This window comes from Oncorhynchus masou, unplaced genomic scaffold, assembly GCF_036934945.1.
Source record: "Oncorhynchus masou masou isolate Uvic2021 unplaced genomic scaffold, UVic_Omas_1.1 unplaced_scaffold_7950, whole genome shotgun sequence".
NCBI classification, from domain to species: Eukaryota; Metazoa; Chordata; class Actinopteri; order Salmoniformes; family Salmonidae; genus Oncorhynchus; species Oncorhynchus masou.
In genome coordinates, this window is record NW_027014423.1 from 154 (window position 1) to 13,556 (window position 13,403).

The window sequence follows — 13,403 nt, forward strand, 5'->3', positions numbered from 1 at the left end:
GTTTATCAGCAGTCCAAATGGTGGTTTATCAGCAGTCCAAATGGTGGTTTATCAACAGTCCAAATGGTGGTTTATCAGCAGTCCAAATGGTGGTTTATCAACAGTCCAAATGGTGGTTTATCAGCAGTCCAAATGGTGGTTTATCAGCAGTCCAAATGGTGGTTTATCAGCAGTCCAAATGGTGGTTTATCAACAGTCCAAATGGTGGTTTATCAGCAGTCCAAATGGTGGTTTATCAGCAGTCCATTGCTGGCCACTTACCAGAATCCCACCAAGACCACTTGAATAGGTGCACTCATCCACGGGAACTTCTGAAAAGACCAGAAAACAATGAGACAAACAAAGGGACACATTCCACTCCTCTGAAATGGCTTCCTCTGTTCTGTCCTATTTCCTCACACTGACTGATCACTGAAAGGGCTGGAGTGCAATAGGCAATATGCCTGAGGGCTATAGTTTAGTAGGCACTATTTTGTTTCTACCTATCCAGTTAGTTTGAATCAGGATGAGGAAATAGAGCATTTGGACTTATGATCTTCTAGACAGAGTCAGCAGGCTACGGAGGTTAGGGTTAGGCTCACACAACAGCGACAGGCCATTATATATATACACTGTCTCTGTTGTACCCATCAAAAGGTTGACTGCCGTCTGGATACGTGAGCTGACTGCCGTCACGGATACGAAAGTAAGGCTGACTGCCGTCACGGATACGAGAAAGTAAGGCTGACTGCCGTCACGGATACGAGAATGTAAGGCTGACTGCAAATCACGGATCTGAGAAAGTAAGGCTGACTGCCGTCACGGATGCGAAAGTAAGACTGACTGCCGTCACGGATGCGAGGAAAGTAAGGCTGACTGCCGTCACGGTCTGAGAAAGTAAGGCTGACTGCCCCGTCCTGGATCTGAAAAGTAAGGCTGACTGCCCCGTCCGCGAGATCACAATGGGCTGACTGCCGTCACGGATACGAGAAAGTAAGGCTGACTGCGTCCAGGATACGAGAAAGTAAGGCTGACTGCCGTCACGGATACGAGAAAGTCCTGCCGTCAGGATCGAGAATGTAAGGCTGACTGCCCGTCCGGATCTGAGAAAGTAGGCTGACTGCCGTCAGGTCTGAGAAAGTAGACTGACTGCCGTCACGGATCACGAGAAAGTAAGGCTGACTGCCGTCGGATCTGAGAATGTAAGGCTGACTGCCCCGTCCGCGGATACGAAAGTAAGGCTGACTGCCCGTCCGGATACTGAGAAGTAAGGCTGACTGCCGTCCGGATCGGAGATGAGCTGACTGCCGTCAAAGTAAGGCTGACTGCCGTCCGCAGTCGAGCGTAAGGCTGACTGCCGTCGGATGTCTGAGCGTGAGCTGACTGCCGTCAACGGATACGAGAAAGTAAGGCTGACTGCCCGTCCGCAGGATGCGAAAGTAAGTCTGACTGCCGTCCGCAGGATGCGAAGAAAGTAAGTCTGACTGCCCGTCCGCGGTCACGAGAAAGTAAGGCTGACTGCCCGTCCGCAGGATCTGAAAGTAAGGCTGACTGCCGTCCGCAGAGATGCGGTAAGTCTGACTGCCGTCCGCAGGATCTGAGAAAGTAAGGCTGACTGCCGTCCGCGGATCACGAGCGTAAGGCTGACTGCCGTCGCAGGATACGAGCAAGTAAGTCTGAGCTACCCGTCCACGGATACGAGAATGTAAGGCTGACTGCCGTCACGGATACGAGAAAGCCGTCCGCGGATAGAAGAAATTGACTGCCGTCACGGATCTGGATATGAGCTGACTGCAAATCCGCAGGGATCTGAAAGTAAGGCTGACTGCCGCCACGGATATCTGAGAATGTGGCTGACTGCCGCCACGGATAATGAAAGTAAGGTTGACTGCAAATCCACGGTACTGAAAGTAAGGTTGACTGCCGCCACGGATCCCCGAAAAGTAAGGCTGACTGCCGCCACGGATACGAAAGTAAGGCTGACTGCCGTCCGCTGATACGAAAGTAAGGCTGACTGCCGTCACGGGATACGAAGAAAATAAGGCTGACCCCCCGTCACGGATCTGAAGAAAGTAAGACTGACTGCCCGTCCGCGGATACGAGAAACTGCCGTCCGCGGATCACGGTTGACTGCCGTCACGGATACGAGAAAGTAAGGTTGACTGCCGGGCCACGGATACGAAAAGTAAGGCTGACTGCCGCCACGGATACTGAGAAAGTAAGGCTGACTGCCGGGCCACGGATACGAGCAAATGGTAAATATGTGAACATGCATGAACAGACAAAATGCTAAATGATGTGAATAATACCTTCAGGAAGGCTTTCTTTTTCCAAGGTGTTCATTAAAAATGGAGGGATAGCTGAGAAACAAAATGGTAATATAAAATGTTAATCCTTTATAAATGTTTATTCATACATCATAATCAACCTATTCAAACATGATCTTTCACCTGATAACATGGTGGATTTCAAGCTTTTATCATTTCCAGTGTATCATATGGAGTTGCCAGGTTGGAGTCACAGATTGCATGGGTTGCCAGATTGGTTCTAAAGCCTATTACGTAATACGTACCCATTCCAGGAGAGGCCATGAGGATTCGAGACACCACCACCTGGGAGATAGTGTCTATAGTGTGGTTTCTATGACTACGGTGGTTGTCTATAGTGTGGTTTCTATCACTACGGTGGTTGTCTATAGTGTGGTTTCTATGACTACGGTGGTTGTCTATAGTGTGGTTTCTATCACTACGGTGGTTGTCTATAGTGTGGTTTCTATGACTACGGTGGTTGTCTATAGTGTGGTTTCTATCACTACGGTGGTTGTCTATAGTGTGGTTTCTATGACTACGGTGGTTGTCTATAGTGTGGTTTCTATCACTACGGTGGTTGTCTATAGTGTGGTTTCTATGACTACGGTGGTTGTCTATAGTGTGGTTTCTATCACTACGGTGGTTGTCTATAGTGTGGTTTCTATCACTACGGTGGTTGTCTATAGTGTGGTTTCTATCACTACGGTGGTTGTCTATAGTGTGGTTTCTATCACTACGGTGGTTGTCTATAGTGTGGTTTCTATGACTACGGTGGTTGTCTATAGTGTGGTTTCTATCACTACGGTGGCTGTCTATAGTGTGGTTTCTATCACTACGGTGGTTGTCTATAGTGTGGTTTCTATCACTCCGGTGGTTGTCTATAGTGTGGTTTCTATGACTACGGTGGTTGTCTATAGTGTGGTTTCTATCACTACGGTGGTTGTCTATAGTGTGGTTTCTATGACTACGGTAGTTGTCTATAGTGTGGTTTCTATCACTACGGTGGTTGTCTATAGTGTGGTTTCTATCACTACGGTGGTTGTCTATAGTGTGGTTTCTATGACTACGGTGGTTGTCTATAGTGTGGTTTCTATCACTACGGTGGTTGTCTGTAGTGTGGTTTCTATGACTACGGTGGTTGTCTATAGTGTGGTTTCTATTAGCCTATTGTGTAATACATACCCATTCCAGGAGAGGCCATGAGGATTCGAGACACCACCACCTGAGAGATAGCCTGCTTAGCGGCGGTCGTTGACTCTCCTAACCGGTTGTCGTTCTCGTCGGTTATCGGAATGCCGTGTTTCAGTTCCCTGGACAAAAGTTGAAGAAGAAAAGTAAACATCTATTAAACTATTATCTTTCTGTTGAAAGACCTTATAGAAACTGGCATTGATGATAAAGACCCTTTCTGTTGAAAGACCTTGTCCAAGTTGTAGAAAGAAAAATGTAAATAAGCAATGAGTGATATATGCTATAGAAAAAACAATTTAAAAGGAGAGAATTGAGCATTGTAGTAATCTAAACAACATTTCAAACATTTAACACTATAGATTAGTAGAGAATTTAGAAGAAAAACACTTAAAATGCTGAATGCATATTTGCAAAGACATACTTTCAAACAGAAGGTGGTACAGGCTAGTTGGTCTTACCGTTTGCTCATGAGAGGGATGTTGATGCAGTTCGCAGCAGCAACAGCGGCGAAGGGAACTAACCTCCCTACGAGGGGAGATATGTGCTGGACAACAACAAAAGGTTGGAGTTAAATAGACAGACATGAGTTGAATTGATCTATACATTCTAATATTTTTCCAAAGCTTTAAAAGCTCTTTGTGTATGTCATGATGGTTATGATGAGTGACATTTGTTTCCACAATGGGAATACCGTATGAAATACACAACATTAACTCTCTTTTCAACACATTGACTAACCAGCAAAGCAGATAGCAGGCAAAATATGTAGACTACTTCTATTCGTGGTTACAATTCACTTCTATTCACTATTTTGGACATGATAACTACTCATGATATGACTTGTGAGTAGCTATGTTTGATAACATTCCCTTGTGATGTGGTTGATGGTAAATGAATGAATGAGAACAGGGTTTCAGTGGGTTAATACCTTTGTTAGTGCATTTAGTCCTAGAGCCGTGGCTACTGCCCCTGTGGTAGCAGATACATAGGCTGTGCCAAGCTGACTGCAAACGAGAGACGCATTCAGAAATTCACAGTCATATTATCCAAACCACAAAATATTACAGGGTTAATAGGTATCAGAAACACACAAGACAAAAAAACCTACCAGAGCAACATCAGCTAAAAAAATGATATAGAACAGGGCTGTTCAACTGGCGGCCAGATTCGGCCCGTTTATTCATTTAGACTGGCCCTTTGATCAATTCTGATCATTAACAAAAGATCTGAAAATAAATCCCAGTCAGAATCCGACGTTCCCGGTCAAAATGACAAGAACTATGGTGGTTGTCTATAGTGTGGTTTCTATGACTACGGTGGATGTCTATAGTGTGGTTTCTATCACTATGGTGGTTTCTATCACTACGGTAGTTGTCTATAGTGTGGTTTCTATCACTACGGTGGTTGTCTATAGTGTGGTTTCTATGACTACGGTGGATGTCTATAGTGTGGTTTCTATCACTATGGTGGTTGTCTATAGTGTGGTTTCTAGCACTACGGTGGTTTCCATGACTACGGTGGTTGTCTACAGTGTGGTTTCTATGACTACGGTGGTTTCTATAGTGTGGTTTCTATCACTACGGAGGATGTCTATAGTGTGGTTTCTATGACTACGGTGGATGTCTATAGTGTGGTTTCTATGACTACGGTGGTTGTCTATAGTGTGGTTTCTATGACTATGGTGGTTTCTATCACTACGGTGGTTGTCTATAGTGTGGTTTCTATCACTACGGTGGTTGTCTATAGTGTGGTGTCTAGCACTATGGTGGTTGTCTATAGTGTGGTTTCTATCACTATGGTGGTTGTCTATAGTGTGGTTTCTATCACTATGGTGGTTGTCTATAGTGTGGTTTCTATCACTACGGTGGTTGTCTATAGTGTGGTTTCTATCACTACGGTGGTTGTCTATAGTGTGGTTTCTATCACTACGGTGGTTGTCTATAGTGTGGTTTCTATGACGATGGTGGTTGTCTGTAGTGTGGTTTCTATCACTACGGTGGTTGTCTATAGTGTGGTTTCTATCACTACGGTGGATGTCTATAGTGTGGTTTCTATGACGATGGTGGTTGTCTGTAGTGTGGTTTCTATCACTACGGTGGTTGTCTATAGTGTGGTTTCTATCACTACGGTGGTTGTCTATAGTGTGGTTTCTATGACGATGGTGGTTGTCTGTAGTGTGGTTTCTATCACTACGGTGGTTGTCTATAGTGTGGTTTCTATCACTACGGTGGTTGTCTATAGTGTGGTTTCTATCACTACAGTGGATGTCTGTAGTGTGGTTTCTAGTGCCTATGTGGCAGGTTGATTTTTTCTTCATATGAATTTATCTCTATCGTTTGAACAATTTAAGCTACAAAAGTATGTGGACACCCCTTCAAATCAGTTGAGTCGGCTGACGGGTGTATAAAATCAAGCACCCAGCCATGCAATCTCCATAGATAAACATTGGCAGTAGAATGAAGAGCTCAATGACTTTTAACATGGCACTGTCATAGGATGCCAACTTTCCAATAAGTCAGTTCGTAAAATGACCTGCCCTGCTAGAGCAGCCCCGGTGAAATGTGCGTACTGTTATTGGGAAGTGGGAACATCTAGGAGCAAAGGCTCAGCCGTGAAGTGGTAGGCCACACAGCTCACAGAAGGGGGTAGCACGTAAACATCATCTGTCTTCGGTTGTAACACTCACTACCCAGTTCCAAACTGCCTCTGGAAGCAACGTCAGTACAATAACTGTTCGTTAGGACCTTCATGAAATGGGTTTCCATGGCGAGCAGCCGCACACAAGCCTAAGATCACCATGCACAATAACCTCAACCCCATCGAACACCTTTGGGATGAATTGGATCGCCGACTGCGAGCCAGGCCTAAATGGCCCAACATCAGTGCCCGATCTCACAAATGCTCGAGGCTGAATGGAAGAAACTACCCTCAGCAACGTTCCAACATCTAATGGAAACCCATCACAGAAGAGTCGATGCTGTTATAGCAACAAAGGTGGGAGGGGGGAAACTCCATATTGATGCCAATGTTCAACGAGCAGGTGTCCATATACTTTTGGTCATGTAGTGTATCGTTGTATTAAATTACTGAGATGCTCAGTTTTCAGACGATTTTCAAATTACCTAATTACTTTTAAGAGACATTTAATACATTTTAATGATTATCAAATGTTTTGGTTGCCACCTCGACTCTAGCTGGTTGAGAACATTTAATTTTAAGACAAGTAATTTATTGGTGTGTGTATGGCTTTATATATATAAAAAAGCCTAACACACACACACCAATAAATTACTTATATATATATATATATATATATATATATATTTACACACAGAATAATAATTACACATGGAAAATGTCTGGTCCCCCTGCAATCAAACTCTTTTTTTGTTTGTTTTTACACATCTGGCCCCTGTAAGAATATAAAAGTAGTTAAATATCCCTGATATAGAATCTATAAAACCAACTTACTTGACTGAGAGAGGAGCATCTCCACTCCTATTGGTGTAGTTGACTATTGCATTGAAGGACTGATTGATCCATTGCCATAAGACTACAGCTGGAGTTGTCCTGAGGAGAGAGAGAGAGAGAGACACTTCAATAAGACTACAGCTGGAGATGTCCTGAGGGGGGGAGAGAGAGAGAGAGAGGACACTTCAATTAGACTACAGCTGGAGTTGTCCTGAGGAGAGAGAGAGAGAGAGAGAGAGAGGACACTTCAATAAGACTACAGCTGGAGATGTCCTGAGGAGAGAGAGAGAGAGAGAGGATACTTCAATAAGACTACAGCTGGAGATGTCCTGAGGAGAGAGAGAGAGAGAGAGAGAGAGAGAGGACAGACTACAGCTGGAGTTGTCCTGAGGAGAAAGAGAGAGAGAGAGAGAGAGAGAGAGAGAGAGAGAGAGAGAGAGAGACACTTCAATTAGACTACAGCTGGAGTTGTCCTGAGGAGAGAGAGAGAGAGGAGAAGGGAGGACACTTCAATAAGACTACAGCTGGAGATGTCCTGAGGAGAGAGAGAGAGAGAGGATACTTCAATAAGACTTTTGGAGATGTCCTGAGGAGAGAGAGAGAGAGAGAGAGAGAGAGAGAGAGAGAGAGAGAGAGAGGACACTTCAATAAGACTACAGCTGGAGTTGTCCTGAGGAGAAAGAGAGAGAGAGAGAGAGAGAGAGAGAGAGAGAGAGAGAGAGAGAGGACACTTCAATAAGACTACAGCTGGAGTTGTCCTGAGGAGAGAGAGAGAGGACACTTCAATAAGACTATAGCTGGAGTTGTCCTCAGAGGGAGGGGGGGGGGCTATGGAACACAAACTTTTATTCTCATCCTGGAATATACAAGGTCTGAGGTCATCTGCCTTTGGCCTAAGAGCAGGAACAAGACTTTATCTAAGAAATTAGAAATACAGACATTGTCATCCTACAAGAAACATGGTATAGAGGAGATGAACCCACTGGTTGCCCTCTAGGTTACAGAGAGGTTACAGGTGGTCCCATCCACCAAACTACCAGGTGTGAAACAGGGTAGAGACTCAGGTGGTATGCTAATTTAATATAGAGCAGACCTAACCCACTCCTAGTATATTAGTCAAAACAAGAACATTATACATCTGGCTAGAAATGAATAAGGAAATGATCTGAGATAAAAATGTCCTCATGTGTGCTACCTATATCCCCCCACTAGAATCCCCATACTTTAATGAAGACAGCTTCTCCATCCTAGAGGGGAGATCAACCATTTCCAGGCCCAGGAACATGTACTAGTCTGTGGTGACCTACATGCCAGAACTGGACAAGAACCTGACACCCTCAGCACACAGGAGGACAAACACCTACGTAAAGGTGACAGTATTCCCTCCTTTAAAATATGCCGCCCTAGACACAACTAAGACAACATAACCAACAAAAATGGGTCACCACTCCTGCAGCTCTGTCGCACGCTGGGTCTGTACATAGTCAATGGTAGGCTTCGAGGAGACTCCTATGGTACCTACACCTACAGCTCATCCCTTGGCAGTAGTACTGGGCTCCCGAGTGGTGCAGCAGTCTAAGGCACTGCATCTCAGTGCTTGAGGCGTCACTACAGACACCCTGGTTTGATTCCAGGCTGTATCACAACCAGCCTTGATTGGGAGTCCCATTGGGCGGCGCACAATTGGCCCAGAGTCGTCCGGCTTTGGCTGGTGTAGGCCGTCATTGTAAATACGAATTTGATCTTAACTGACTTGCCTAGTTAAATAAAGATTAAAAAACATTTTTTTTATAAAAAATACTGTAGATTACTTCATCGCTAACCTCAACCCAGAGTCTCTTACAGAGTTCACAGTCAGTCCACTGACACCCCTATCAGATCACAGCAAAATCACTTCATTATCAAATCTAAAAATATCAAGCAGACAACCTAAGAAAATTAACAATAATAACAAATGGTTTGATGAAGAATGCAAAAACCTAAGAAAGAAATTGAGAAACCTATCCAATCAAAAACAGAGACCCAGAAAACCCGAGTCAACGCCTTCACTATGGTGAATCACTAAAACAATACAGAAATACACTACGGAAAAGAAGGAACAGCACGTCAGAAATTAGCTCAATGTAACTGAAGAATCCATAGAAGAATCAAACCACTTCTGGGAAAATAGGAAAACTCTGTGTTTGTTTAGAGTTATCTATCCAAAATGGAGATGTATGGATAAACCACTTCTCCTTTTTGGCTCTATAACAAAGAACAACAACATACACATGATGAATTACAAATCTTATAATTGGCTATAAAAGACTACCAGAACCCACTGAATTCTCCAATTCCATTGAATGAACTACAGGACAAAATACAAACCCTCCAAACCAAAAAGGCCTGTGGTGTTGATGGTATCCTCAATGAAATTATAAAATATACAGACCACAAATTCCAATTGGCTATACTTATACTCTTTAGCATCATCCTTAGCTCTGGCATCTTCCCCAGACTTGTACATTTCTTCAGTGGAAACAATGTACTGTGGCAAATTGGCAAATTGGCATTTTACCAAATTACCGTACGACAGACCACGTATTCACCCTGCACACCTTTAATTGACAAACAAACAAACCAAAACAAAGGCAAAGTCTTCTCATGCTTTGCTGACTCAATTTGGCATGAGGGTGTGCTATACAAATTGATGGAAAGTGGTGTTGAGGGAAAAAACATACAACATTATAAAATATATGTATACAAAAAACAAATGTGCAGTTAAAATTGGCATAAAACACACATTTCCTTCTGCAGGGCCATGGAGTGAGACAGGGATGCAGCTTAAGCCCCACCCTCTTCAACATATTTATCAACGAATTGACGAGGGCACTAGAACAGTCTGCAGCACTCAGCCTCACCTTGCTAGAATCTGAAGTCAAATGTCTACTGTTTGCTGATGATCTGGTGCTTTTGTCCACAACCAAGGAGGGCCTTACAGCAGCACCTAGATCTTATTCACAGATTCTGCCAGACCTGGGCACTTACAGTAAATCCCAATAAGACAAAATAATGGGTGTTAAAAAAAGGTCCAGTTGCCAGGACCACGAATACAAATTCCATCTAGACACTGTTGCCCTAGAGCACACAAAAACTATACATACCTCTGCCAAAGCATCAGTGCCACAGGTAACTTCCACAAAGCTGTGAACAATCTGAGACAAGGCAAGAAGGGCCTTCTATGCCATCAAAAGGAACATAAAATTTGACATACCAATCAGGATCTGGCTAAAAATACTTGAATCAGTTAGAGCCCATTGCCTTTATTGCTGCGAGGTCTGGGGACCGCTCACCAACCAAGAATTCACAAATGGGACAAACACCAAATTGAGACTCTGCATGCAGAATTCTGCAAGAAATAACCTATGTGTAGAAACGTAAAACACCAATCAATGCATGCAGAGCAGAATTAGGCCGATACCCGCTCGTCATCAAAATCCAGAAAAGAGCTGTTAAATTCTACAACCATCTAAAAGGAAGCGATTCCCAAACCTTCCATCACCTACAGAGAGATGAACCTGGAAAAGAGTCCCCTAAGCAAGATGGTCCTGGGTCTCTGTTCACAACACAACCAACAGAACCCCAGGACAGGAACACAATTAGACCCAACCAAATCATGACAAAACTAAATTATAATTACTTGACACATTGGAAAGAATTAACAAGAAAACAGAATGCTATCTAAACAGAGAGTACTGTTACGTTCCCCAGTTTGTGTATTTGCATGTGTTTATTTCAGGAAATGGCTTCCTGAGAAGTTGACCCCGCCCTCGTCAAGACACAGCTGTCTCCAGTTACACATTCATTCTGAAGCTATATAAAAGCCAGTGTTCTGTTCAGGATGTTCATTGCTGGGAGGTCATTGCAGAGATTGAATGTGATAGAGAATCATTGCTGAGAGAGGAGGCTGATGGCTGTGGATAATTTACTATGTTAGTTGTTGGTAGCAGTTGGTATGTTCAGTGAGTTTGTTGCTCAGATAGAGCTTATTTGATGTCCTTTGTTTCTTAGTTTGTTTGAGAAATTATTTGTTCTCCTGTTTCATTTGTTCCCAGGGGGGAAGGGGAAGGCACCTATGGAGTGCTTAGGCAAGAGGCCCGTGGGCATACATATACCCGTAGTATATTCACTGTCTAGGCACAATAGGTAAGACCTGGGCGGACCACCCCCTGTATTTTGGTTAGGGCACCAGGTGGTGCTAAATTAGGTAAGTATTGGTTAGGCAGGCAGGAGAGGAGGGGGGCTTTGAGATTTTACTTTCTTTGCTTTGGTTCCGTCCAGTTCCTTTTCCCCATATTACCGTGTAAAGGAATAAAGTCCTTGTAAACGGTACCACATTCTGTCTGTTGTCATCCTTACTCACGCTTACAGTCCATACCTCTTTCACTTCACGGAGAGTTTAGTTGTAGCAGGGTGTTGCGTTCCCTCTTCATAGCGGCGTACACAACAAGTACACAGTGCCAGAATACCTGACCAAAAATTAAGGAAAGACTATGTACAGACTCAGTGAGCATAGCCTTGCTATTGAGAAAGACCGCCTTTAGGAAGACCTGGCTCTCAAGAGAAGACAGGCTATGCGCACACTTCCCACAAATGAGGTGAAACTGAGCTGCACTTCCCAACCTCCTGCCAAATGTATGACCATATTAGAGACACATATTTCCCTCAGATTACACAGACTCAAAGAATTCAAAAACAAATCCAATTTTGATAAACTCCCATATCTACTGGGTGAAATACCACAGTGTGCCATCACAGCAGCAAGATTTGTGACCTGTTGCCACAAAGAAAAGGGCAACCAGTGAAGAACAAACACCATTGTAAATACAACCTATATTTATGCTTATTTATTTTCCCTTGTGTACTTGAACTATTTGCACATTGTTTCAACACTGTATATGGCAATTGAAGTGTCTAGTTATAACACTGTCATTCTCATAGTACAGTCGTATAACACTGTCATTCTAATAGGACAGTCGTATAACACTGCCATTCTAATAGGACAGTCGTATAACACTGTCATTCTAATAGACAGCCGTATAACACTGCCATTCTAATAGGACAGACGTATAACACTGCCATTCTAATAGGACAGTCGTATAACACTGTCATTCTAATAGGACAGTCGTATAACACTGCCATTCTAATAGGACAGTCGTATAACACTGTCATTCTAATAGGACAGACGTATAACACTGCCATTCTAATAGGACAGTCATATAACACTGCCATTCTAATAGGACAGTCGTATAACACTGCCATTCTAATAGGACAGTCGTATAACACTGCCATTCTAATAGGACAGTAATATAACACTGCCATTCTAATAGGACAGTAATATAACACTGCCATTCTAATAGGACAGTCGCATAACACTGCCATTCTAATAGGACAGACGTATAACACTGCCATTCTAATAGGACAGTCGTATAACACTGCCATTCTAATAGGACAGTCGCATAACACTGTCATTCTAATAGGACAGTCGTATAACACTGTCATTCTAATAGGACAGTCGCATAACACTAACATTCTAATAGACAGTCGCATAACACTGTCATTCTAATAGGACAGTCGCATAACACTGTCATTCTAATAGGACAGTCGCATAACACTGCCATTCTAATAGGACAGTCGCATAACACTGCCATTCTAATAGGACAGTCGTATAACACTGTCATTCTAATAGGACAGTCGCATAACACTGTCATTCTAATAGGACAGTCGCATAACACTGTCATTCTAATAGGACAGTCGCATAACACTGTCATTCTAATAGGACAGTCGCATAACACTGCCATTCTAATAGGACAGTCGTATAACACTGTCATTCTAATAGGACAGTCGCATAACACTGTCATTCTAATAGGACAGTCGCATAACACTGTCATTCTAATAGGACAGTCGCATAACACTGCCATTCTAATAGGACAGTCGTATAACACTGCCATTCTAATAGGACAGTCGTATAACACTGTCATTCTAATAGGACAGTCGCATAACACTGCCATTCTAATAGGACAGTCGTATAACACTGTCATTCTAATAGGACAGTCGTATAACACTGTCATTCTAATAGGACAGTCGTATAACACTGCCATTCTAATAGGACAGTCGTATAACACTGCCATTCTAATAGGACAGACGTATAACACTGCCATTCTAATAGGACAGTCGTATAACACTGCCATTCTAATAGGACAGTCGTATAACACTGCCATTCTAATAGGACAGTCGTATAACACTGCCATTCTAATAGGACAGTCGTATAACACTGTCATTCTAATAGGACAGTAATATTACACTGCCATTCTAATAGGACAGTCGCATAACACTGCCATTCTAATAGGACAGTCTCATAACACTGTCATTCTAATAGGACAGTCGTATAACACTGCCATTCTAATAGGACAG

General features: G+C 43.2%; 1 protein-coding gene across 1 annotated transcript; it reads right to left on the bottom strand.

Annotated features, from left to right (window-relative positions):
• Positions 1–261: 261 nt before the first annotated feature.
• LOC135537483 (sideroflexin-1-like) lies at positions 262–9,456 on the bottom strand (the record flags this gene model as incomplete). Its single annotated transcript, XM_064963629.1, has 7 exons — positions 9,404–9,456; positions 6,951–7,049; positions 4,408–4,483; positions 3,938–4,023; positions 3,471–3,598; positions 2,289–2,339; positions 262–311 (listed from the first exon to the last, which is right to left on the bottom strand). Coding segments are annotated over exons 1-7 (543 nt in total), but the record flags the coding sequence as incomplete, so codon positions are not given.
• Positions 9,457–13,403: the final 3,947 nt, after the last annotated feature.